General features: G+C 48.4%; 1 protein-coding gene across 1 annotated transcript; it reads right to left on the bottom strand.

Annotated features, from left to right (window-relative positions):
* Positions 1 to 1,126: 1,126 nt before the first annotated feature.
* On the bottom strand, positions 1,127 to 26,756 carry LITAF (lipopolysaccharide induced TNF factor). Its single transcript, XM_016159638.2, has 4 exons — positions 26,711 to 26,756; positions 6,894 to 7,118; positions 4,336 to 4,492; positions 1,127 to 2,748 (listed from the first exon to the last, which is right to left on the bottom strand). Exons 2-4 carry the CDS (start codon positions 7,111 to 7,113, stop codon positions 2,640 to 2,642), a joined length of 486 nt encoding a protein of 161 aa, XP_016015124.1. The 5' UTR covers positions 7,114 to 7,118; positions 26,711 to 26,756; the 3' UTR covers positions 1,127 to 2,639.
* Positions 26,757 to 27,407: the final 651 nt, after the last annotated feature.

The raw sequence follows: 27,407 nt of genomic DNA, 5'->3' as shown, positions 1-27,407 counted from the left end.
CGTGTATGAAGCCGTATTTATAAAGTCAGTGCCCATGTGAAGTGTTTTCGATAGCATCTGAGAAGCCAGTTGTCCCAGAAAAAACATTTTCACGTGTAGTGCTGTGCTAGGCCAAGAATCAGTCATGTGTTTAAAGGTGGCTTCACTAAATGTAATAACTGAATACTTTTTGTCAACAAGACACAAACCAACACTTAGGTATAAGGTTACCTCGCTTAGACGGACTGACAATGTATAAGAAATGCAGCCCTTTTGGGCTTGAAATTGGCAAAATTGTTCTTTGAGGTCCAAGTAGATATAAAGTGCTTTCGATAACTGAATGTGATTCAGTGTTTACAACAGACTAACACCAAAATCCCCAACAAACAGTGGCAGAACAAAAGAGCCTTTTAATTTGCACAAACATATGAATAAGCCCACACTTTAAACAATAAAATGGAAGGTCCAATAAATGCTTTGTACTCCAGGCATCAGACATTTTTAAAGTTCCACCGAATATATATTTTACGGTTCTTGAAACAAGGTTCTTGTCTTGAAGACTTTGCATATGCAATCAGTACCAGCCTGAGAACACATATACCACCCTCTGAATAAAACTGCTAAATATGCATGGCCTTCGATCTTGTCAAATGAAATAAAAACACATGATTAAGACTGAGAGAGCAGCAATTTTTCAAGGCCATAAGATAGGGTTTAAATGACAACGTAAGCCACACCAAGGTGCCCTTATTTTCCTGCACCCTGCAAAATAAAGCTTTATCACCAGGTAGGAAAAGGGAGGATGACATTCATATTCCTGGACAGCTACAATGCTCTCCTTCTAGCATCTCACAACCACCCGATCAATTAACAAAGCATCTTTTGTTTGGAGAATGAATGAGGACGGCTTTCTTCTGTGCATTTTATTAAAACTTGAAAGCTATGGCTGGCTGCCATCGATGACGCCTATTGGGTTCCAATAGCCTAATGTTCAAATCTGACTTGTTAGCAATCCACCCAACTCAACATCCATCATCTTGACATTGCGGGATATTCAGTAAGTCTCAAGTTTTTATCAGGAAGAATTTCCTACCGTTATGGAGCAAATAAAGGTTCTTTGTAACGAATGGAAACACAACACGAGACCTTTTTCCATACCATAAGAATTGATAAATAGTTCACCGAGTGAACCAAAGACTTTATTTTTTAATAGCAGATAAACACCAAAGTACGATGTAGTATCCATATTCGTTGTAAAAATAATTACTGGAACTTTCAAAACAGCAAATGAATAAGCTGAATCAATGGTTACGACTATAATTTTCAGCCAATATACAGATTTTTGTTCAAGGTCTAGGCTTGATTTCTACATAATTATTATTCACATGCATTCCCTGTGCCTATTTACTATCAAAATGGGGACTCTGGGAAGTTGAGTCCAGCTTTGTCTTGATTTCAAAGATAACCCAGCAGCAAACCGAGAACTCTGGCTTGCTGCTCGGATCCTAGAAATCATGTCTTCTGATGTTACATAACAAACTATATTTCTGAAAAATAAAATCAGACTTTAGATTCCTGTGAAACAGTTCGGGTCTCCAAGCTTTTCAGCACCGCGGTACCTAGATACGCTCGCCCATGCTTTTGTCTTTCCACACACCACCAGGAACCCGAAAGGGGCCCCGCTTTCAGAGTTCCATTATGCAGGTTTTTAAGAACCACGCTAAACCCAAGTGAAGGCAGTGGATGCAATTACCCATCACTTTTTCCATTAAGGAAAAAGGAATGCGCAAGGATGCCCTGGCAAATGGGAAAACGATACTGATGACGTGGTTACAGAAAATGGTCCTCGGAATAATCCTTTCAAAATTACGTTTGAAGGTGTCTAAGACCAAAGGGAGGCCATGAAAACTGTTAATACAAACAACTCCTTATTAAGAAACAGCCACTCATGGAAAGTGTCTGAGGATGTGGGACAAAGAATCCAGGGAAGGCAGAGCAGGGGTAAGGTCCAGCTCTCTACTTGCAGTATGCATTTAGGACCTCGTGGATATGTCTGGTGGGTGTGCACGGCCCCTTCGTGTGCTTAAAGACAAATTAAGAAATTAAAGTAAATTTGTATGCTAATGAAAAGCCTACAGTTACAGACTCTGAGAGCCAACGCCTTTGTCTACAAGGCAAGATTTCTGTCACCACAAGTGGACACAGATGGATATGATGGCAGGTAGCACGAACTGGTTCAGCCACACTCAGGCAGAACTGTCTCAGAATTAAGGCAACCTGTGGCTTCTCAGTTAGAGCCCACCACCCGAAAGGCCCACCGAGGCAAGAAAAGAAGCTGGCAAGGCAAATCACCAGAAGATATATAGGCGGGGCTATGATCACAGTTAGATGGGATGACCTGGGGTCAAGGGCAGGCGGGAAATCCTTGACCCAGCACTCAAGGTGAATGTCTTTGCATGTCCTGTGCACGACTCCAAGCAGCAATTTCTGGGGTTTGGAAGTGTGCTACTTTTGCGATATTTCCCCCCAAAAGAAGACACAAAGGTGAAGCCCCTGGAGAGATGTGACCACCAAGGTGGGATCTCCACCAGGGGTGGGGCTGGGTGAGAGTCGGAAAGGACTTCCTGCCACACACGGCTCCCTCCAGGTCTGGCCAAGTCCTACAAACGCTTGTAGGTGCCCAGGAGAGCTTTGCAGTTGGGACAGTAATGGTCCACGTCCTGCAGAGCGTCCACACAGAAAGGGATGAAACAGCAGCCCGCGATGCACCTGGGAGAACAAAAACAGCCACACACAGAGCACGTTACCGACTGGAACAGTTGGGACAGTGGCCGCCAAAAAGATACATCAGGCTTCCTAACCGCCGCCCCCTCCACCAGAACTTTATTTGGAAACTGGTCTTTGCAGGTGTAATCGAGGACTTCAAGACGGGATCATCCTGGATTAGCCAGGCGTCCTTATAAGAAGAGAGGACACACAGAATACAGGGGGATGAAGGCCGTGCGAAGACAGGCAGAGATGAGAGAGATGCAGTCGCAAGCCAGGAAACAGCTGACGACCAGAAGCTGGAAGAGACATGGAAGGATTCTGCCCTGAGAGCCTTTGCAGGGAGAGTGACTTTATGGGCACCTTGATTCTGGACTTCTGGCCTCCAGAACTGCGAGAGAATACAGTTCTTTTGTTTTTAACCAACAAGCTTGTGGGCATTTGTTATGGCAGCTCCAGGAAACTCATACACCGACCAACGCCAAGGCTGCTCCCACAGACTGTGCTGAGTGCATTTCCGTGTCTTAGGTTACCTGGGCATCCTCCAAGGTCTTAGACTGAGGTTGGTGCGTTCCTTAATCCTTCTAAATAACGCTACATACTTTCTTTGTCACTATAGTGTGAAAGCAGCGATAGATAATCCTCACACCAATGGTGTGATGTGTTCCAATAAAACTTAAACTGGGCTAGAGTCGGCCCCTAGGCTGTAGTTTGCTGACCTGTCTCAGACTGGTCTCTATGGAGAGGCTACTTCTCACAGCAACAATCAATAAAGTGCCCCACGGAATATCTCTTTGCCTACATAGTCAGCAAACACAGGCAGGGTATTCGCACAGCCTGCGGCATAAGAAAGAGCCAGCGGTCCGAGAAGTTAAGGGCTCCTGAAGAGAAACAAACAAACGCCACTTCCTTCGAGGAAGAAAACAGAGCCCCTTGGTTTCCTGAGTGATTCCCATAATCAGGAATAAGGAGGCTGTCCTTTTCTGTTTGGGAGAAAAAAAATTAAATTGTGTTTCTTCAAATTTATCCCAGAACAGAAACTATTATCTCTTTCAATGTAATACTCTCGGTGCCGACATAAATATTTATACGATCTCCTTGTGGAGGCAACAGGAAAAACACTTGGGGTCATGAAAGAATAGAAGTTTTGAAGAGATGACTATCAAGTATTTTAATGTACGCATTATTTAAAGCTCCTCTCGGAGTCGGGCAAACATTATTATTTAGGTCGTGAAATTCTAGAAGAAAAAGAAATCTCTAGGGTATCACCCTACACAGATGCAAGCGGCTGCTATGCTTGTCCCTACACGCAGGGAGTAATCTGAGTAGACGAGCAAGAAGAAATGACAGGACAGTAGCTCCCGGGCGTCAACATGCTCAGGAGCAGCGGTTCTCAAGTGGGGATGATTTCTGGTAAAGGCGACGCGGGGAGGGCGCTGCTGGCGTCTGGTGGGTGGCAGCCAGGGACGCTGCGCGCACCCCACGGGCACAGCATGGGCCCCCACAAGACAGAGGTACAGGCTGCAGTTGAGCAATCCTGCGAGAGAGGAATGTGGGAGGGCCCGCGGGCTGAGTGGACCCCGGACTCACCCGAGCAGGCACAGGCTCCCGCAGGAGAGCCAGGTGAGGGCGCCGGCGTTATAGGACAGCTGAGTCACAATCATCTTGTTGCAGGAAGGACAACACATCTGCACTGGGCGGTCGAAGAAGGAGACTGGCTGCTGCACGTAGACCGTCTGCACGGCAACTGATGCGGGGGAGAGCAAAGAGAACCCGATCAGGAAACAGGAAAACGCCCCCGCGATCGCAGAAGCGCCATTCACAAGGGCCGAAAGGTGGACGCAGTCGAGTGCCCATCGATGAATAAATGAGTAAGCAAAATGCGGTCTATCCGTATACTGGAATATTATCTGGCCATAAGAAAGAATAAAGTTCTGACATGTGCAACAACATGGATGAAGCCTGAAGACATTATGCCAGGTGAAAAAGTCAGGAAAGGACAAATACTGTATTAGTCTACTTATCTGGGGCACCCGGCGTAGTCAAATTCAGGGAGACGGAAAGTAGATGGTGACTGTGAGGAGCCGCGGGGAAATGAGAACGCAGAGTTCTTGTTTAATGGGAAGAGGGTTTCAGTTTTGCAAAATGAAAAGGTTCTGGAGATGGATGCTGGTGATGGCTGCATGGCAATGTGGATGCGCTTAATACCATATACACTTAAAAAGGCTCAAGGTGATAAGTTTTATGTTGTGTATTTTACCACAATTATAAAAATGGGAGGGAGGGAATGACAAGAAAAGAGGAAACAGGGGCAGATTTCCAGAGCTGTCATTTAAGGGGCTCTCGAAACCTCCACGCAAGAAATGGGGGACAGGGCTGTGTTCCTAGAGGGACTTGGTTCATCCTGGCCAGGCTTTCATACTTGACGGCCTGTGGACTCCTGTAGGGAGCTTACTGAGCATGAGGATTCCCAGGCCATGCCCCTAAGACAGTCCGATTCAGTAAGTATGTGGCAGAGTCCCGCAATGCTTCTTAAGCTCGCTGAATGGTTCTATGAAGATGGTAATTTCAGAAATCGTGCTATGCTGGGCTTTAGCCATTTTCTTCATTCATAGATTAGTGGTGCCCAGGGGCTGGGGGCAGGGAAGTGGCTTCTTTCTGGGGCACTGGAAATGTTCTGGAATTAGTGCGAATGGTTGCACAACTTAAATACTAAATACTATACTAAAACCACTGAACTGTACACTTGAAAAGAGTGAACTTTATGGTCTGGGAATTAGATCTCAATGAAGCTGTTATTTTAAAAAATGCAAGTAAGAGAGTTATTGTTAAGACTAAACGAGATAAGGCTGGTAAAGAAAGAACCTCACACCATGCCTGGAACGGAATGACTCCTCAATAGACAACTCCCTCTTCTCTTACAAAAAAATCAGCCGCAGCGCCCAGCGATGAGGCTGGGGTTACCGAGCCAGGGAACACTGAGCCGGTTCTCTGGAAGACAGGGAACCGTGAAGGTACGTGAAATGAGCATATGAAATCATGCTAAAAAGAGAAAATTGTGCAAAATGTGCACAGATATCCATAGCCACCACAAGGGAATCGAGGTGACGCCAACCCTGAAGCCTTTAGAGTTTTGCATGTCCTTTTCGGTCCTTGGCAAAGTCATCTGAGTTCATACTTCTGTCAAAGTGACTTCCTTCTGTCCCTTTTACATTGTTGGAATGTCATTTCTATAATCTATGTATCAGCGGAAACTAGATTGCTCAGAGCTAAATGAACCCAATACCCCTAGAAAGACCCTCTTTTTGAGAGAAGAAGAATTGAAGTATACTTTAGCACTTATGTGTAAATTTTATTAAGTCTTTTTTGGGTGCGAGGATGAATTCTTTACTGATCAGAGTGTGATCTGAAATAGTCTAAAGTCATCATCTTGTCCTCTTCCATCTCAAGGAGTCAAAGTTACTCGAGCACTTTTATTGAAGGATTACTCCTAAAACTTTATTTCCTCTTCACAACCCACTGCTGTAGGTACTTGATGAGCCCTCTCTTACAGACAGGGAAACTGAGGCACAGGAACTTAGGTGAACCAGGCCGTCTGACTCACAGGCGCACTGTGACATGGCCATTTCCTTCTGAACTGTCTGGGATACTGAGGCAGCTCCGTACCTGTACAGTGGCAGGTACCCGAGGGCTCGGCCATGAAAAAGTTGCTGGAAGGCAGGGAACCACCTGCATGAATGGCACTGGTGGGCTTAGGCCCTCCATTCCTCAGGGCTGCTGCTCCCTCTCCTCCTCCAGGCCTGGCCTGGGGCAGGGGTTCTCACATCAGATTTCACCACAAAGGGTGGGGGCCCTTAGAGGCAAACTCTCACTGCCAAGTTCCTCTGGCTAGTAGGTGGTGCCTCTATGGTCAGGGCTGAAGGGTCTGTCTATAGCGGACTTGGGGAAGCTCAAAAGCTCCTTCATTATGGAAACGCCGTGAGTCTCACTGGCGTGGAACCTAAAAGACTGATGTGACATTTCAGGAAAAGGGGTCAAGGTGGACTGACGGGCACTTCGCTTAGACTCAGAGTCACCTGGGTGGCTCTCCGAGGTCTCGGAGTCCCTAAGGCCAGGGCGGTAAAGGGGACTGGGGAGGCCACACGTACTTGCATTGGCGTTGGGGACAGGCACTGGCTGGGTGTAGTACGCAGGAGGGTTCATACCCTTCCCATCTGGGCCTGTCATGAGCCCCGTCGCTGGCCCAGGCATGGGTGCGGGAGGCGTGGGGTAGTAACTGTTAACGGCCACTGTCTCTTCATAGGATGGGGGCGCTGTGGGCACTGACGAAGGCCCAGCGGCCGCCTGGTAGGGTCCTGGAGCAGACATTTTACCTAAAGAAAAACCAAAAGATACCACGTCAGAAACGCAATTGTCATCTTTCTTTCACTCTTTTCCACCCTTATCTTTAATTTTCTACCTAACGAATAAAAAACCCGAGAAAAATGACTCATGTCCAGCCTTGCCCAAAAGCCAGAAAGGACGTTCAAGACCCTTCAAGACCCAAGAATCAGCACCTTAACAAGGATTCTCTAAATAAAAACGAAAAGGTCATTAATGACAACCAAAAATCGCCAGAACCTAGACAATCCCAAGAGCTAACAAACATGAACTGAATTTTTTAAGACAAAGCAAAGTTCCTTAGAGAAGGAATAATGCTCCATAGAGCACGGTCTCCTCCCAGGGTCAGAGAACGAGAGTGCTTGAGGAATTGGGTTTATATGTTTCAGTTTCTATGAAAAATTACTGATTACAGGGAGCAGACAACAGAATGAATGGTCAGGTTTATCTTTCACTTGTGCAAGGTACAGCTTAAAGTCTGTTTTCCTTTTGTGGTGTGGGTAAACAGCTGTTGACCATCTCTGCAGGCATCTTCTTCTGTTCTGTGGGTTCCCGTGGTCTGGCTGGAAGGCTGGTCGGCCAGGGTCGGTCTAACAGTGCCCGGCAGGCTCTGAACGCCAGCTGGTTTAACGTTCAGTCAACCGGTGTAGTTCTCAGACTTCTTCCCTATTCTCATCCCCCCGTTGGAGATGTTATTCCCTTATTCTTATTAAGAAGATGTCGAGGGATGGAGGCCTGTCTTCTGTGGCGTCTTCAAAGCTGAGATAGGGCTGTAGTCCCTGCCTAACTGTTGGGAATAAAAAGCTCTGGAATCAGGTTCTACGTGCCCCAGAGGAACACAACGTGGAGTTGGGGTTGCTTCAACATCCACCTAATGCGAACCGAAGTTTTCTTCGCACTTCAAACCACCCCCCAATAAATAACCTGCCTTTCGCATCTACTGTTATTATTTTCTTTTTCTCTCTCTCTTTTTTTTTTAGCCACTGTGGTTTTTACAAATAGCATTTAAGGTGATGGAGATGACGAAGGCATTCTAAAAACCAACCACAAACTACTGCAAATAGAGTGCTGAGCAAAAGCAGCCAGACACCAGAAGTGCACGCCCTGTGATGCCATTTATATAAAGCTCAGAACCGTGCAGGGGCAAAATGAATCATGGCACTAGGGACACGGTCGGGGACATGCTGCCTCTGCGGGGGAGGAGAATGTGGAAGGGGAGGGGGTGACGGGTGGGGGGCTGGTACTTGGGTACATAAGTTAACTGAAAATTTGAGTTGCACTTTTCTGTAGGTAAGTATAGTTTATAAATAATAGTTTTAAACAACAAATACGCACACATACTCGGGTTCCCATTTTGAAAAATGAGCATTAGGGCAGCCAGGCATGCATTTCCTTTTGTGAGGGTAAAGAAAGGAGTTTTTTTTCTCATTGAGCTGATGTTTGCCTAGAATTTTGTGGCCTGAGCCCGGGGTGTGTTCCAGTCTGAAGGGCCCATGTTCATAGCCCCGGGGCGGCCGGAGCAGGACACAGTGCTGTCCTTTGTGGGGCTCTGATTTCCAACAAGGCAGGGCCAGGCCTGCTGGGTCAGAGGATCCATTCGAACCTGTCTCAGGAGAACTGGGGACATGAGCTCCCAGGGCAGCGAGCCTCGGTTGGGGGGGCCCGGACAGGCCTGCCGCCCCTTCCCATGCAGTCTGCCTCATCTCCCAGAACCCGTGGGAAGCAGAGGAACAATTAATTCTGCTGCAGGAAGAAGGGGAGCAGCCTTCGAGGAAGCTCTGCTGTTAAGCCGAGCACGAAAGAGGAGATTTCTCTAGGGGAAGGGAAGAAAGGGCATTCATTTTGAAGTGGAAAGACGGGCGTGGGAAAGGGAACAAGTGCAGCACAAAGCCAATAAATAAAGCTAGACAGGGGCCAGGTTCTAGAAAATTCTGAAAGTCCTTTGGAGGTGTTTGGACGTTATAAGCCTGGACTATCCAATGGAAGCGTTTTCTCTCTGGGCTGTCCAACAAGGTCGCCACCAGTGAGCTGCACGAGGCTGCTGAACACTTGACATGCAGCTAGTGCAACCAAGGAACTCAATTTTTAAACTGTTTTTAAGCGTAAGCAACTTGAATGTAAAATCGAATACACAATTCAATTACCGGAAAACGTTTACGTAAGTCTGGGACACCTTGGGTATATGAATCTATTTTTTCCAACAGCAAATTCAATAAAATGAATTGAGATCAAATGTTTTTGATAAAATTTTAGCATCCAATGTGGGATATGATGTCAATGTAAAACACATCCTGGATTTCAAAAACGTTTAAAAACATAAACGCAAAATATCTCATTCGTAATTGTTTTCTGTAGATTGCATGCTGAAATGATAATATTTCAGATAGATGGAATTAAGTAAAATATGTTGTTAAAATTCATTTCACCTGTTTCTTAACTTTTTAAAATGTGGCTACTAACCCATTTAAAATTACCTACGTGGCGCCTTTTCTAGTGCTACGGGACCAATGCTGCGGAGAGATGGGAGCCATGGAAGGTTATAGAGAAGAGGAAGGCCCAACCCTAGAAAGGCAGATGCCGCAGGCTGGTTAGAGGAGCGAAGGGCAGGGGGCCCCACGGCAACCACACACGACTTCATTTCTTTAATATAGTCTTTTTCTCTGATCTGGTTTTGTGCAGAGAATGGCACTGTGTGACTCACTAGCTTTTCCCACCATTTCTGTGTTCCTGCTCCTTTAATCATGACGCCTTAGGACACTAGATTAACGGAGCCTCAGGTCTTTAAACCGAGGACAATAGGTTTCCGCTGGACTTTAGACTGAGGATGACACGTTGGCTTTAGGTGTTTCAGCTCCAGGCCCACTGAATCACACAGCAACCCCACCGGCCAGAGAGCCACAGGACCGGGCCACCGGGCCAAAAGGAATGGCGCCCTGGGTGACTTCAGAAATGAATGAACGTGATGATTCACTGTCCCAGCCCCGTTCAATCAGGAGAGCCCACGACCTCGACTCCCTCAGTTTCCATGACTGCTGCTGTTTTCAGATATAATCAATCCCCTCGAGACACCAGGGGAGTCAGGCCTTGAGCAATAGCTTGCGTGTATCTCCAGGACTCGCAGCTCCCCGAACTGCGAGAACGAAAATGTTAAATCAAGCCGCATTCAGAGACTACCCTGTGCTGCTCGGCCCTGCAGCCAGGACACTTGCAGAAAGAAGGAAGATTTCTGCTGGGATTGCTGACAACCATTCCCCACACCTCGTAGGGAAAACAGGAACAACAGTCTTTAAGTGGCGTCCTACACAGAATAAAGTCGTTCATTCCCTATGGCTAAAAACCATGGGGAACTTGAGGATTAAAGGCTGAGATCTGCCGGAGCCTTTCACACTACACTCTTCCCCTTCCTCACTCAATGTCCATATCAAAGGAAATGGGTAAACAAAGGCTTTTAAACTGTAACTCACAGGAACTAAACGCATAGTACGGAAACCCAGGAATTCCCCCAACACTCGGGGGCTGCCGTTTCTCCTCGTCTTAGATTTGTCTTTACTTTACCACTACTTTAATAAATTTTCCTTTTGTCCTAACTGTGCTGCGCGTGTTGAATTCTTTCTATTCTCTAAGATGAAAGACCCTCTTCTCACTTGGGGAAATGTGCCCTGGCCTGCATCGGGTGGAGGGGACAGGGGGACAGGAGAGCCAACACCCGAGAGTCTGCAGGAGGGCAGAGGCGTTTAACAAGATCACAGACCATCTTTGGGAAAACAGGTTCAGGAGTTAAAAAAAAAAAAAAAAAAAAAAAACAAGAATACTGTGAAAAGTGGATAAGGAATATTGCCAGTTTCCTCTGACAAACAGGTACAGAAATGTAGGAGGAGGTTCAGGAAGAAAGACCACAAAGATCAGGCCCAAGACACTTCGCCAGCAGGCAGCCCCCCAGGTTGGCGGCTGTTCCCTCCGAGGGGCCCCGGGAACTCCCCCATCTGCTGCTGGCAGGGCCTGCCCTGGAGGACACGTCAGCCGGGGGAGAAGCCGGGGTGCGCTGCAGTAATTCACATCCGCGTTCAACGTCAAGGACGTGCCGTCCCTTCCTGTCTCAGGAAAGGCAGACCTACAGCTGCCCACACGATTTATTATGAAAACTGAGTCATACGAAAAAACCGCAAGAGCAGAGAACGTCGTGTGTACAGAAAGCCTAAAATAGCCCCATTTGCTGTGGCTGCAAACGGAGTGCTCGGGGAGCGGAAAATCAGGTCTGGGGCGCCCTAAACTGCGCAGTTTGGGTCAGACCGCTGGCAGTCAGTGACTCAACTCAGAAGTGGAATTCCTCTACTTCAAAACCAATGCCTCGCTCCACCAAAAGTAAAGAAACATGGTCAGAAATTGTATCGCAGAGTGAACATACAAGTGAAGGGTAAAGGGGCCCCTGGTTCTGGAAATTAAGGCCTGTACCCCTGCCCCCCCCACACACAACACACACACACACACCCACACACACACACGCACCCTATTTACTGATCAGACATCATCTTTCTTACAGTTGCATCCTATTTTCTGGAACTTTAGGACACTGCCTCTTGGGACACACTGCTTTTGAATCAAACAGCCACATAAACATGCTTATAATTCTGAAAAGAGCAAGAGCAACAAGACTAGTATGGTAAGAAAAGAAGAAAAAGAAAGTAACCACCCCATAACCAGCTGGTTTGAAAGCTTTCTGCATAAATTCCACAGCATTCCTTCCCCAAGCCCCAGGCCAGGAAATGCCACTTTGCTTTGTCCAGTTTCTTCTTCTCCCCTCCCCCTCGGTTTAAAAATCGGTCCTCTCCCAGGGGCAGGAGGCCCATCTAGCCACCCACCTACCCGCCCTTCCAGAAGGGGTCTGCTCAGCCTGCCGCCACTTCCTAACTTCCTGGACGTGACACTTAAGAGCAACAGCCTCTCGTCCCAACTCACAGACACACGTACACACTCCCCTGTCACCGAAGAACCCTTCGTCACTCCGATAGGTGCCTGTGAGCTGAGGCGCTAGCACAATCACATCTGGGACAAACTAGAAACCTGAGGAAAGCTTTTCGGTTTAACAAAACAGCAAAGCCACAGTTCTGCAAATAAAGGCTCAGCTCTGAGAATCTCAGGCAGCGGGGGCGGGCTCTGCCCTGGTTGCCATGGTTACAGGGAGCGTTGCGAGTGTGGGGGGGAATAAAGGAACAAACAAGGGGTCTCCTCCCTCCCTTCCCAGTTGTTTAACTTTGTTATTAAGCCTCTGAGAGTGGCTTTTCTTGATTGTCCATTTAAAAGCTTCCACCAGCCCCCACAGAAACCAAGACGCCAGGGGTTAGAGATTTCTGTTTTCACCATCTCCGAATGACTCTTTCATTAGCTACTTCCAAATGCAGGGAGGTGTTCCAAACGCATATTTTACGTATGGAAAATGTGAGCAGGCGGGCCTCACAGGAGCATGACCTGTGCGGTCCCACAGGGCTCTACACTAGGAAAGCCACGCAGGCCGTGGAAACTGCCATCTTGAAATTCTGGGTACTCTGTCTGAAGGAGGGGCCCGTGCTGCACTGGGCCAGAATGCTCTGTCGCCAAGAGTGACCGCTGGTCATGGAGAAGGAAGAGGAAGTGTTTGAGATCCACAGGGCTTGGCCTTGGAGACTGGCTCATGGCCACCTGCAGAATCCTGGCCCCTGCCTACTTCCTCATCTGTCCGTATGCCACTTGGAATTTTGGGGTCCCTAGACGAACGTTCCCCTTGTCCCAAAATGCAGCAATGTGCTTGGGGGAAGACACTCCCTTAAAGGGGCAGTGAGGGGCATACGGGTATTAACTCCTGGGCCTGCAGGAAAGAGTCTGAGTAGCTCATTCATCGAACCCAAACCTGGTGGAGAACAGGACTGCAATCTTGTTTGCATTATAGCTGGCCCCCCTCCCCGCTATCCCCCATCCCTGCTCCAAGGAGAAAAATTAAATTATATTTAAATTTAATTAATCAACTTAAATATAACTTAATTTCTGCCTAACAAGAGAAATGAAATCCTAAGAAATAAGATTTCATTGGGTAGGGTTGAGTTTTGGCGGGCCACACACCATTTTAATATCTAAGACTTTTATTTTGCCTCTTCTCTCCCCCAAGAACCCCACCAAGAACCTATGGTGTGGGTCCAATGAGTACTTTAAATCACCAACATTTATTCATTTACTATTCCTAAAATGTGTCTCTTCTTTTCTTGCTGTCATAAATGCAAATGTCCAAACGCTTTGTAACCTTTTACTGACCAAGCCCTAATGTCCCTTACATTGTATATTCTTTTACAGGCCTGCCCAGCCCTCTCAGGCCTTAATCTCATGAGCTACAACTGGGGGAGGTAGGCAGGAGTGGCCCTGGGGACACTCCACTCTGCTGTGCTGAGCCGGCTGGGCTCACGCCTATCACCAGTCACTCGTCCGGGTCTTAAATATACTGGGTTCTCACCCCAGGAAGGAAGTGAAGGGTATTAGGAGTACCAGACACCCAGGCCGTCAAAACCTTATTTTGGCATCTCTGTGTCCAGAGGTCCTGACCTGAGCAAAATCTGCTACTCCCCACCCCCACCCCAGACTCACGACCATAATAACGGGCTCTTACTTTACTGCAATGAGTCCTGTAATTCATGCCCTTACATGCACCAATCCAAGTAATTCTCACACTGCTGAGGCAGGAATTACTATTATCATCATGCTGACTTACAAACAAAAAAGCTGGAGCCCAGAGAGGTTCAGCTGCTTGTCCAGAGTTGCACAGACAGAGTGGCGGCAGTGGGTTTGAACTCAGGCTCTTTGGACCTCACCGAAACACCTCCCGGGCTGGGAGATCCAGACACAATCACCAGCCTCATTCTGCACAAAACCTTGCCCCCAAATGAAATGTGAAAAGAAAATAAATTCTCAGTGGAAGGAACACACTCCAACGCCTCTGGACGTGCCCCCTCTCTCTTTGCCTAACACGTGTAAAAAGATGCATTTCCTGCAGACTTTCACACCACACACCCAAAAGGAAAAAGACCTGCTTACAATGGATTCTAATTTTGTCACTGCCGGCTTTCCAGTTCAAAACGACCTGCTTCTTCAATAAAAATGGGGTCAGCATGCTAATGATCAACCAAAGGTAGAGGCCCACTAAGTTCTCCCTTCTCCTTTTGAGGAGACAAACAGGAAAAGTGGGAATCTCAGAATTTCGGAGATGCTACTTTTGTCCAATGCTGCATATTTAAGTGACGGCGTGAGGCTGGGCTATTTCAGCCACTTGCTGCAACACCAGGAGAGAATAGGTAAAGACCTCTGGCCAGCTGGGTCTCCAAGCAGCTCAGCCTCTGCTTTTTAACATGGGTCTGATGAAAGAGAAGGAAAAAGCCCTGGAAATCCTAGAGCAAGGCCACCCCTCCGAGCCCCGGGATCTTCATGCCCTGAGCTGATATTGATGAACTGATCCTGAAACGAGGGATGTGGGAATGAACTCCACAAGGGACCTCGCTTTCAGCAACAGATCTGCTCCTCAAAAATTTGGCCTCCACAGCCTCAGAATTCCCTGAAACACACTGGAGGAGCTGCTCTTGCAGGCGCTCACCACGAGCCTGAGCGTCGTCTTACTTGTTTTGTGCCCGCTCCACACGGTCATTCGATGTTTTGGGAGCCGAGCCTGGAAGCGGTCTGTCTGCCTGGAGTCCCAGACTCACAGGGAGGGTTCTGACTTCTGGGAAGTCTAGAGATGGCCGGCCGGCCTTAAGTCAGCTCCAAAACACCATCAGAATGAACCTTGAAGGCACAATGCTAAGTGAGAGAAGCCAGACTCAAAAGGCCACATCTTGTATGTCTCCATTTGTATGAAATGTCCACAATAGGCCAATCCATAAGACAGAAAGCAAACTGGTGGCCACCAGGGGCTGGGGGGAGGGTGTCGAGAGGAAATGGGGAGTGACTGTTAATGGGTATAGAGTTTCTTTTTGGGGTGATGAAAATGTCCTGGAACTAGACAGGCATGAAGATGCACGAGGCTGTGAATGCGCTACAATGCCACTGATCATACTCTTTAAAATGGTGAGTTTTACGTTATATGAACTTTAATAAAAAGAAAGAAAAGGCATTGCTGGAAATCTCTGATCTTCTCGTCACCAGCTGAGCCTTACAATTCAAGCTTCCAAATTCACCATTAGTCTTAATTCAGGATACCCAATGTCTTCATTTATCTAAAATCAAGACCACTGGGGTCTGACAACCCCCAACATGTTCTGCCACAGTGACCAAAGGCCCTGGGTTGCCCAGGATGGAGGGGCTCCCAGGACGCATTGGACCCCTACCCCGCAGCCATCTCTCACTTCACCGTGTTGCAAATGCGGGCCTTCGTGTGTCCGCAGCCTTGCTTAAAATGACCCACACATGCCGGGCACCCTCTTTGTTTTGCCTTCTCCTCCCCTCCCTCCCTTCCTCCTTCCAAAGGCCTCTGCAAGTTCCTCTCGCCTATTATATCCCAGCATGCATGTCACTTTCTCCAAGAAGCCACCTCTGGCCTCCCCCAGGAAGGAATTCCTCCCCCAACCTCTACACAGTGCAGAAATCAAGGGTGCAGGGTCTGCGGCCAGACAGCCCGGGGTCACACCCAGGCTCCTGCACACCCCGCGGCATGACAGCGGTGCCTCGGCTCTCCCATGCACAACAGCACAGCGGCAGTTTCATAAGGTTCTTGGGAGGATGAAGTGAAGCCACTGCGGAAAGCACCCAGGACGAGGGACAGACGGGCACTCAGTATGTGACCGAAACGCGTTTCTCTGCTGTACTTGCCACAGAGAAACACGTTTCTCATCCGTCTTCCTGACCAGTCTGTGGGCCCTATAAAGGCGGGGACTGATATTCATTAAAATCTGCAACCCCGGCACCTAGAACTAGGCTCCGAACAGCATAGGTGTCTCCTAGGGTGACCCAACATCCTAGTTTGCCTGGGACCAAGGGGTTTCTCTGAATATCGGACATTTGGTGTTGAAACTGGAAGAGTCCTGGGCAAACGAGGACACGCTGGTCACCCCGATGCTTTAAGAAAAGTCATGGAGAACAATATGTGGGTACAAAAAGAACGCCCAAACTCATCTTGGATGGTATCAAGATTTGGAAGCAGACATAAACGGGAGGGTCTTAGCGTATTAGCTTCAATTAAGAATCAGAGAGAAAAATTTTAAAGGATGATGTTCATGTGATGCCAAGTCTCCATCGCAGATGAGGTCTTGCAGTTCAGCTCAAGTTAACCGGGGGCACTGGCCAAAGTGTCACCAAATATGCTCCAGAGTTGGAATCACTTAATTGGGTCTGGAATTCTTCGTTTCCTCCTATTCCTGGGCAGACTGGTGTTTCTCAACAGGGCACCCTGGGAGAGCGAGTCAAGATGTGGGTGGAAAAAACTTGAAAGGGGAAGTTATGGAGGTGTGCAAACACCAACAAGATAAAATCAGACGGAAAAAAAAAAAAAAAAAAAAGCCACAGTCTCCAAACCTCAAGATCATTTCATTTTCACTCCCTTAATGCAAGCTTATGACATCACGGGCATTCCCACGCTGAAGAGGCACCTGGTTTTCGCCAACATCACTCTTGGTTCCGTGTGGGGTTACAGAAGTAAGTAGGGAGCGGGTGCTCCCCGCAACTGTATCAGCCATTCACATCTGGAGGTGTGGTCATGCTCCTCGCTGCCACCGCCCCAGACTTGGAAACATCTGTCACTCTGTGTTCATTACTTGGTCCTGGGCCAGGTTCTAAAGCTACTTATCGTCATGGATGATGTGTCATCCCTTCTTGAGAAACGACAAGCTTTTATTTGTGAGTATCAAAAAAAAAATTCAGAAATTCTAACTCGTTTTTACCCTAAGATGCCATAACATCAGCAACTCCTGCAGACATGCTTGGACGAGAAAGGGGACAGAGTTCACATCTTTGCAGGTACCTCCATCCTCAGTACTAGTGGCAGACGAGGGATTTAAGGAGTCGCAGGTCATTTTTCCTTCCCACCCCTACCCCTTTCTGGTGAAATGACCAACAAGCAGGCAAGGCCCAAAAGCAAAGGAGGAAGAGGATGAGAGATAATGCCCAATGCTGAAAATGGTCCTTAGAGACAATTATACAAGACACAAAGGGCCTCACGGTGAATTTTAATCACAAAATGACCTGGTAGGGAAACCGAGGCCACAGCCACTAAGCTCAGAGATGTCGCAGGAGAGACGTCTCCACTTGGTGCTCAAGACACTACCACACGTGGCGTTTTCGGAAACACCTGCATGTGTTTTCTGGTCATTCAGAAGGGTGAGCGGCTACCACATCTCTCAGGGGACAGCAGGAATGGCATGGACCTTGGCTTGGCCTGCTGAATACCCAATGGTTACTCCAAGGAAAAAGAAGACGTGGGAGAAGATGAGCAGGTGGGCAAGGAGAAGGGGACAAAGAACGCTGCAAGGAAATTAAGACAACGGAATTTTAAGGCAGGCCAAATGTTTAAGAGCAGGAACTCTGGCACCAACTTCCCTTGGTTTAAATTCAAACCCTGCCGCTTTTAGGCTGGCTGGGTGAACTAGGGTAGGTTGCTTCATTTCTCTGTGCCTCGACTTCCTCATCTAGAAAACGGGCTAATAGTACCTACACCTCAGAGGGTTGCTGTATTAACTGAAACAAGTGGATGTGCTCAGAACATGGGGCTTATTATAAACGTATTCATTCTAATCATTCATAGAGAAGCTGAGTAAAGCTCAGGGAGGGAGTCGCTTGCCCACGGTGACACAGAGGTTTCACAGCTAGGATGTATGAGGACTCAGGCACACAACCCGTCATACATGCATCGCACTCTCTATGATAGTTCAAGCCTTTCCTCGTTAAAGTATAACAATAAAACACCCTTCTTCACTCGGCCTTGGTCCTCATCTCTAGGCTCCCTGCCTCTCTTTCACGTCCACTGATCAACCCCCAACCACCACCAGCCTCCTTCCTCCCTCAGCCTTGACCTCGCCAAGCCCACCCCACTTTCTGTCTTCCTCTCCGGAGGCTGCTGAGTGCTTCCTCTGGAAGGGCTGCCTCATGTGGCCTGGCCTGCACCAGTCTCCTCCTGCAGGGGCTGCTCCTTCCCTATCGGCCCTTCCACGGCAGGACCCCAGGGATCCGGGGGTCTGCGCACGGTTCCTCTGGCCCCGCTACTCCTCATTCCCAGCTGACCATGGTCCACTCCTGGACGACTTTGTCTTCACATGCAAAAAGATGCTCATCTCTCTCCAAAGCAGGGAGATGTGGTTTAAACGACATGGAGACGGACGGTCAGGTTCAATAGCGCCCGTGGGAAGTCATGTGGACGTCACATACCTGCTGATGGGATGGGGCGAAAAGGGCACTTCGGCTCTGTGATCTTCCTCCCAAAACCTCCGACCCCGGGCTCGTCCTGAAAAAACACCGAACAAACCCTAACGGGGAGACTTTCTATAGGGAACCAGGCCTGTACTTCTCAAAACTGCTAAGGTCACATAAAACAAGGAAAGTCCGAGAAACTGTCACAGACCAGAGTAGGAGGAGACACGACAACAATATACAATGTAGGATCCTGGGACAGAATCCAGTGGAAAAACTGGTGGCCTTTAAATAACGTCTAGGGTTTGGTTAATAGTAAGATACCCACGTCTGTTTCTTAGTTGTGACAAACACACCTGGTGAGGTAAGACGCTGACGATGGGGGAAGCTAGATGGAGTACACGGGGCTTCCGTACTAAATTTGCAACTTTTCTGTAAATCTGAAACTATTCTAATAGAAGAGGTTTGCGTTTTTAAAAAACCCATAATTGACACCAAGACATTTTTCACCTATCATTAGATTTGCCATTTTTCGTTGTGGCAAAGAGAAAAATGTTTGGTTGTACGTGAACTGACCTAGGTGTGGAGGTCACTGAGGGCTGGTGGGAGGGTAAACTGAGGCTCATGCGATGGAAGCACCTATCAAAATTTAACATGCACGAGTCCTTTAACCCAGCAGCACCCCTCACTGCCCATGAATTCGTATTGGAGATAAATCCCGTGCACGGGCAAAGTGACAAAATGATGAGCACACAGGGGTATTCACTGCAGTGATGCTAAAAACCACCTAACTGTCTGTCTGCCGCAGGGGACCAGGTATCAGTGACGGCCCACGCAGGCAAGGCGATGGTGCGCAGCCGTCAAAACAGAACGAGGGGGAATTTTACGTGCAGAAACGCAGTCATCTCTGATAGATCACTGCATGAAAAAATCCCAAGTAGTGTTTTTAGCAGGCTACCATTTGTGGACAAGGTGAAAAATACATACGTTTCCTTATATAATATGCATAAACTTCCTCCGAACAAATACACAAGAAACTGGTGACAGTGGCTGCCTGGAAGCAGGGGAGGGCAACTGGGGATTCGGTGGGATAATTTTCACATTTATACTCGTGTTGGTCTCTTGTATATTGAGCTGTAGCAATATTAACTACATAATCAAAATTAAGAAAAAGTAAATTAGATAAAACATGTTTATTAGTTATGACTCACTAAATTTACAATTTGATTATAATTTAATATATTTATCAGTTAGCAAGTATTTATAACTAAATAAAATCTTTTCTTAATGAGGGGAAAAAAGCTTCCTCTGCAAAGTCTTATCTGCACCACTCACTCCCAAGCTGGCCTCCTGCGTCCTCCAGCCTCTGAGTGAAATGACATCAGCAAAGCCCTTTGTCCCATGAACTGTGTCTCCGGTTCCTGCCCAGCATGTGGCCATCGGCCCCTCCCTCAGTGTTAGCAGAGTGACTAAACACATCACTTCTGTTTGGTGAGACGGGAACTCTACCACTCCTGCTAGATCATCCCTAAATCTGTACTAACAACATTCTATTTACCAAAATAAAGTCCTTCGCTTTGCATCGTAATCCGTTTTTTTGTGGGGGACGTTCTGAAAGCTGACGGTGAATGAGGGATTGGAACGGGATGGACACCCCACCCCGCTGAAAGCCATAAGGAACCCATTTGGGGAGGTAAAGTTAACCAACGTGTGGAGATATGGGGGCAGACACGGAGGGGACGCTGAGTCCGGATTCTAAGGCAAGTCAAGAGTCTGGGGGCCAGCGTGGCTGAGCACACAGAGCAGGCACACCTGTATCCCGTGGGAAGGCCAAGAAGGTGGGGTTCGGCAGCGGGCGCCTTCGCACCAGCAAGAGCCTGGCCCAGGTGAGGTGGGCAGGGGAGGGACCCCACACTCAGGGTTCTATTTCATTAACATCGGCCCAAGCGCAACTTGAAACAAACACCATGGGCCCACCTCCCATATTCAACTCCTGCCAAGGAGAGTTGAGGTTCTAAAAATATTCCTCAAAACCTAGAATACCAGGAGAAACCAACCACAGCAGAAGCTACCCGACAACTCTCCTTCAGTGTAAACACACATCAAAGGCCCCGGCCCACAGCCAAGGGGTCCCCCCCATGGGGTCCCCCCCCACCCTCCACACACACAGACCACGTCTAAACACAACAAAAACTCTAGTCTCATAACTTCTGCTGTTGGCTTCATTATTCCTGAAGGCCTCTTTCAACACCCCTCCCTAGAAAGTATCTTAACCATGTTCTAAAATCGATCCCATATTTCTCTGCCTTCTTAAAATCTGCAAAAATAAGTAAGAAAATGCTTGTGTCGGCATCCTGTGGTTCTATGCTATCCCAAGTGGCAACAGTCCAACCCGGGCTGGTGGCAGCCCCATCCCACCTCTCCACGTGCCGTTCCACAGCTCCCCAGGACTGGGAACCAGGAACCCAGGTTGTAAGGACTCCAGGTAAAGTAAGAGTTACTGGTTTCCCTGGATCTCTCCTGTGAGTAAGGTAAACAAGTTTGGGCATCTGGTTTGGTGATAACATCTGTGTTACTTGGGAGTCTGATATTTGCTTATTTCCTCAATTCCGGCTCTATTCCAGATGACCGCGGGTACCGTAACTGTCATGTCTTTGAAAACGACAGAAAACAAGTCTTGCCTTTAGCAAGATTTACGAATATGGTGAGACAGGGTGGTGAATGTTAAGCGCTGCGTTCTTTCTAAGCCCGTCCCATCTCCCCTGTCCTAACCCACACAATCCTGCCCTTGATGACATATCCCTTCCTTGTGCTTCCGCTTCCTGTGAGGTAAGAGTCTGTTTCCCGATCTGGACCACATTACACCCCTCCAGGGGAAGGGTTTGACTTTCTCTGGATTCCCCACAGGGCTTTGGGGAAAGCAATGCACAGCCTACCTCCCTGCAGAGCCAAGATTTCATGTGCATATATGGCCTATACACCCCATAAACAAATGGGCACATCTATAACGTGAGCCCCGCAGAAGTGAGTATTTTTTAAATGAAGGCAAATCTTTATAAGAATTCCAAATGATATGCACTGGCACCCTTCCCTCCAGGGAGTGGAGCTTAATCTTTCCCTCCCTCTCCGGGTCTGGACTAGATTTAGTGCCTTGCTTTTAAAGAATGATCGATGAAAAGAAAAAAGAGTAAGGCTACAGGAGAAACCTGGCGAGCACTGCCTTTCTATAGCGATGAAGGGTAATGTTGTTAGCGATGCCACGTGGTTACCATGTGGCCCCCTGATGTGATGTCACAGGAAGGACACTTCACTTCTGTGGCATTCTTCCTCAAACCCATACCCACTGTGTCATCGTGAGAAAAACATTGGACAAACCCAATCTGAGGAAAATTCTACAAAATCTCTGCCCAGTGTTCCTCAAAAAAAGGTCATGAAAAATACGGAGAAACTGAGAAACCGTAACAGACCGGAGGAGACTGGGAGATGGGGTGATTAAGTGCAATGTGGTATGCCCGACGGGAGCCAGTCGGGAGCTTGGAACAGAGCAAGGCCGGCGTGAAAACTAGTGAACTCCCAATAAAGTCTGAAGTTTGATTAATAGTGAGCTACCAATGTCAGTTTCTTGGTTTGACGAATGTACTGTGCTGATGATATAAGGTGTTGACAATGGGGGGAATTGAGGGGAGGGGTGCACAGGAACCCCCTGTTATTAACTGCACCTTTCCTGCAAATCTAAAATTAACCTATAAGGAGAACTGGAGGAGGCAGGCCTCACCCAAAGGCATTCAAATTCAATTTTTAAAAAATGTAAAAAAGGGGTTTTTTTTAATAAACAAAGTATTTTTTAAGTATATTTTGGTTAAATGTGAAAGATGAAGAGGAGGAGGGGGCGATGATCACGGTTTCTAATATTTCTAGTTGGGCAAGTAAAAAAAGAGAAAGAAAAAGATAACCCCAAATTTAAGCAAATGATTAGGACTTAAAATCGAAGAAATCTTCAAAACTCCGCCCAGCTGAATGCGCCTCGATGCACCACGAATCTGTACCCGGCCCTTAAGATTTAGCCTTGAAAACTCTCACAAAGCAGTCTTAATCATATGTGAATAAACTCTTCTAAAAATATATCCTCATGCTATGTCTAGAACAGTTTTCTAGATTTAGGTATCCGATCAACACACAAAAGGGAAAGGCCTACAGAGAGAAGATAAAGCAGCATTTTTCACTTAATCCTCTAAAAATCAGTTCTTTCAAGGAAGATTCTTCAATTTCACACCGCTCCCACCCTCCAACCCCAGAAAAGAAACCCGGAAGACATCTGGGGGATATATGCATCACAGAGATGACCCCAGGAGACCCAGGAAAAAAAGGAATTCCTTTGGCAAAAGAAGGGCACACATGCAAATCCTCAAGTCTCCGAAGAAGAAAACAGCCCAGTCCCTAGGTCCCTAGGCAAGGCGGAGGACCAGCCACGAGGCCCAGAAGAGCTGGTCTTCTACTGTCTCTGGGGAAAAATGTTCTTTACAGCAACATGAGCATAAGGGAAACCTGATTACAAAAGCCCTAAGGGACTCTCTGTCTTGTACATTTATTAAATCGAATATTGCTCAGAATTCTCAAAGTATTGGCTAGCTATCTTTAAAATACAAAGATTCTGCAATGCTGTTTCTGTTGTAATGGAATTTAACCTGCATATGGCTCCAGAAAATGTCCAACGTGAAGGCTGATGTCTTAAACTTTAAAGAAGGAGGAAGAATTTAGACAGAAGGGGAAATTGGTCTCTCCGGCCATCTTTAGGAAAAGGAAGTAAGTGAGAAACTATACTAAAGTTCTTAGGCTATTTGACCCTACAAACAAATTCAAATTCAGGATTCCTCTGTACAAATACAGAAGCTCCTAAGTGGCACATTTCAAAGCAATGCTTTCAAATTCCATGCTCTGAATTCGGTCTGTTTCCACAGGGCGCTACTATGTTCCACGAGTCAAAGATAAAGTTACCCCAATCTGAAAGCCAGGTTCGAACACGGCGCAAGTACAAATTACAGTAAACTGTGGAACGGAAAATGCTTCCACTGGGGAGCTGGGCTGCTCCCCCAGAATCAGAGAGGGCAATTTCCCTCTGGATTCCTGGTGAAACCACATCCCCGGTTTCCACATGAATGATGGTTTTTGATGAAACAGAGCAATGAGAACCTTAAGAGGACTGCGGAGAGACAAAACTGTGGGTACTCTGACTGTAACCTCATAAAAACAGGCGCCATGACAAGACCGAGCCTCTGAATAAAAAAAACAAAAAACAAACAAACCCAAACACAGAAAGAGATGCTAGTTGTTTCATTCACATAGTGAGATTATGCTTGCCTTTTTCTTATTTATCTTCCATACTTTCTGTAACATTGTTATTTTTTATATAGCTTTAAAAAAATATCAGTGCATCATCTATGAATAACCTCCCTGGACTCGAGGTTCAGGCAAGCAGATGCTAAGCTCTTAAATTTACTCCAGGAACAGTGTCAAATCTAAAGCTCCACGAGCTAAGTACCTTAAATTCTCCGTCATTATATTCTCTGAAAGCACCTTAGGCTTTCAGGATCCAGACACCCGCAATTTTTCCTTTCTTCTGTCTCGCCTTAAACCCTACGAAATTACACACAGTTCTACTGAAATAAATGTGAAGGGATGGCTTCTTTAGCTATAGAAGCGTCATCATGGCTGCTCAGAGTGCCAACGCCGGTTCAAACAGCAAGACAAAATTGTGAGGACCCAGAAAAGTACTGCTTTGAGCTCGAATAACAATTTTAAGGTAGTAAACACCAATCAAGTGCAGAACAGGCCAAATGGGCAGCCAAATGGGCACCCAAAATGACACAAAAGGTCTGTACTAAAGAAAGCATTAAGGAGGTCTATCTGCCTGATGAGATGGATCATCTCGCCCACAGGGCTATTTTCACTGTAGCCAAAGCAAAAAGAGAGGACAAGTCACTGTGCCGAGACTCTAGGACTTCCTCATGTGGACTTCCTTCTTCTTCCACTGTCACAGTGGTTTTGGAGGGACTCATCCCAAGAGTTTTAAACCCCTGATGGACACAAGGCCATTCTCAGAGTGGCACTATACACACCTCCGGTCAGCCCTAAGGGCTGTAACGAAGGCATGGTTTACCTCCTTGAAAATCAAAGTGGGCTAGGAATGATTTCTGGCTCCTTCTTCCAACCCTGGGCTTGCGCGTGCCTCCTCTGAAGCTTTGCGGAGACCCTTCTGCTCTCTGGAATGCAGACCCGTCTCTTCTGCCACAGGCGCTCGGGCTCAGAACTTGGCTTTGCTACTGAACTTTCTTTGGCTGACCTGGCCCCAAGCTCACAGCAACTGCCCTTCTATTCTTCCCAAGCCCCTTCTAGGCATTAGCGGGCACTGGCTTTTTCACCTATGTGTTTCCACTTTCCACCCACAGCGGAAACCCCTCAGGACCAGGAGCCATTTCTTCTATCCTTTACAGGGTAAGGGTAGCACTTTATTTCCCACAGCCAACCCATAAAAGGGACTGAAGGAACAAAGGGAAGTTTACTCACCAGAGACAGCGAGTTACTTCAGTCTAGTATTTTAGAGACTTAAGAAATTGATCCTCTGTCTCAGATCAATTAGTGAGTCACTTAATCCACAGAAACATTTCAACAGGGATATATTTTCAAATGTGAATAAAAACATCTATTATTAATGCCTTAAAGCAACAGGAAAGAAAGATGGGCTCTCATAGTAGATCTACAGTTAAGTGTTTCTCAGTCTAGTACATTTACATCCCACAGCAAAGGCTGGTTGAGAGGTAAGCCAAGTGCAGCACAGGTGTTATTCTATGCCAGGTGGAGCAAGTTGTCTGCTCTCTGGATTCTGATCCAACTATGATAAAACCAAACACAGTGGTGGAAGGCCAGATGCCAGCCTCTCTGGCATCCAGGTTAGTCCTATTTTAAAAGAGCCACCCAGAGAAGGCTGGGAGTGGAAGAGGAAGGTAAGTGAGGCAAGGCAGCCAAACACACTAATGCGAACCAGGGCTTTCCTTAAAAGGGCCCCAGGGGAACTACAGGGTGGAACTGAGGGGCCACCCTGTGTTCCAGGAAGCCCCTGAACCAGCACCAGCTCACCAGGCCAAGGGGAGGGATTTATGCCACCTAGGAAGCCTGGCCGAAGAGCCTAACCTGATAGGCTCACACAGGAAGGCCCTGGTGGCTTCCAGGAACTGGATTCCCCAACCACCAAAGCTCAGTCTAACAGGCTGTAACACCAACCCCACTATCTGGAAGTACAAAAGCCAAAGAAAACTAGAGGAGGTCCAAAGGGCTGGATCCCTGGAATGATGGCCATTTCACCTCTCCTCCCTGACTCTGAACAGGGAGCTGTGGGCACAACACTCGAACCGCTGTCCAGGTCCACACCGACCTGGAAAGCTGAGGGGAGGTCACCTGCCTAGCTTGGCGGTGGGGAAGGGCGATGTCCATTTCTGCCACAGGTTCTCTGGCCTGTGCCCCCAGCATCTGTCCTACATGGGCAGGTGGCCACCTTAGCCCGCGGGGAGGAGTCTGGCAGGGCCAAAGCTCCCCTTGCGTTGTGTCCCGGATTTTCACCTCCCGGGGCCTCCCGAGGCCCTCCGCGTGTCCACACAGGGACCCACCTAGGGCATTCTTGGAGCCTGGGTGGAATCCCCCAGGGCAGGGGCAAAAACGCAGATGCCGTGGCCACTGGAAGCCGAATTTCTGGAACCTGCATCCGGAAATTCGTTGGGTTTTGTTGTTTGTTGTTTTGTTTCTGAATTCCCGGGTGATGATTCTGGAAATTCAACTTTGCGATCACAGCCACCAGAGCGAATCGCGACTTTCCTGAAAAGCCTCGAGACGTCCTGTCCCGGGAGGAGGCACCGCGGACCAAGAGGGGTGCGCTTTCAGTCTGGGGTCGGGTGATCGGCCCACTCGGAGGCGCCGGCGCGGACCCCAGCCCGTCTCACCGCCGAGACAAGTGCCAGGCGGCTGGAACCCCGGCCGCGCAGGCTCCGCGCGGATCTCGGCGGGACCTCTTCGCCCTCCACCTCGCCTCGACCCCAGGGACCCGCCGAAGTCCTCGGCCGCCACGACGCGCGCGGTGCCCCGGGTCTCCGATGCTCCCAAGCCCCGGGCAGGTGCTCGCGCCGCAAGGACCCCGCTCCCGGCCTGGGGCGCCCCTCGGCTCCCAGGCCCGCCGCCGCGCACTTACCGCCGCCCGCGCCGCCAGTCGAGCCGGGAGGTCTGAGGCAGCCGCGCAGGCGGGCGGCGGGCGGGCCCGCGGCGGGGGCGGGGGCGGGGGCGGGGGCTGGCCTGGCCGGGGCGGAGCGTGCGTCCTGTGCTTCCGGCTTCTCCCCGCCTCCACGAGCTGCCGGGACCCGCGCCGGGGCGCCCACGGGGTCACCACCCCCACCCGCGTCCAGCCCGGCCCGAGACTCGGCCGGACCCGCCCACCCTCCATACTCTGCCCTTCTCCTCCACCCCTCCGGTTTCCCACTGCCCAGCTCACACTTCGGACCTGGTTCACTCCCAGGAAACCCGTTTTCAGTCCAGGCCTCTCGTGCTGACCTCGGAGCTCCCCGCTCCACTCGCCCCAACCTGGTGAAACCCTTTCGATTCTGCCCCTGTACTTCCAACCGTGCCTCGTGCCCCGAACAGCCCTGCCCTTCCCTCCTGACTTCAGACCCCCGGCTCTCCCCATTCCCTTAGATCCGCCATCTCTGGCATTCTCCAGACACCCGACCACCAGCCTCGAGTCCCAGATCCCGCGCTGAGGGACCCCGAGCTCCCTGCCCTTTGTTGGGGCTCCTCTCTCCCTAACTCGGATTTGTACATTCAGATGCATCCAGGCAGCCCACGATACAACTCGTGCCTTTGGGCGGGTCAGTTTCCTGTCCGAAAAATGGGCA

This window comes from Rousettus aegyptiacus, unplaced genomic scaffold (assembly GCF_014176215.1).
Source record: "Rousettus aegyptiacus isolate mRouAeg1 unplaced genomic scaffold, mRouAeg1.p scaffold_m13_p_8, whole genome shotgun sequence".
In the NCBI taxonomy this organism is placed as follows: Eukaryota; Metazoa; Chordata; class Mammalia; order Chiroptera; family Pteropodidae; genus Rousettus; species Rousettus aegyptiacus.
The sequence above is the reverse complement of the archived record's forward strand: the minus strand, read 5'-3'. Positions and strand labels throughout refer to the sequence as shown.

Excerpts from the sequence above, each read along its gene's own strand:
- LITAF (XM_016159638.2), bottom strand. The coding sequence starts at position 7,113 with ATGTCTGCTCCAGGACCCTACCAGGCGGCCGCTGGGCCTTCGTCAGTG. Across the intron at positions 4,493-6,893 it reads TGTCCCCAACGCCAATGCAA|TTGCCGTGCAGACGGTCTAC; the intron begins GTACGTGTGGCC and ends CCCCCGCATCAG. Across the intron at positions 2,749-4,335 it reads GGGAGCCTGTGCCTGCTCGG|GTGCATCGCGGGCTGCTGTT; the intron begins GTGAGTCCGGGG and ends TTGTTCTCCCAG.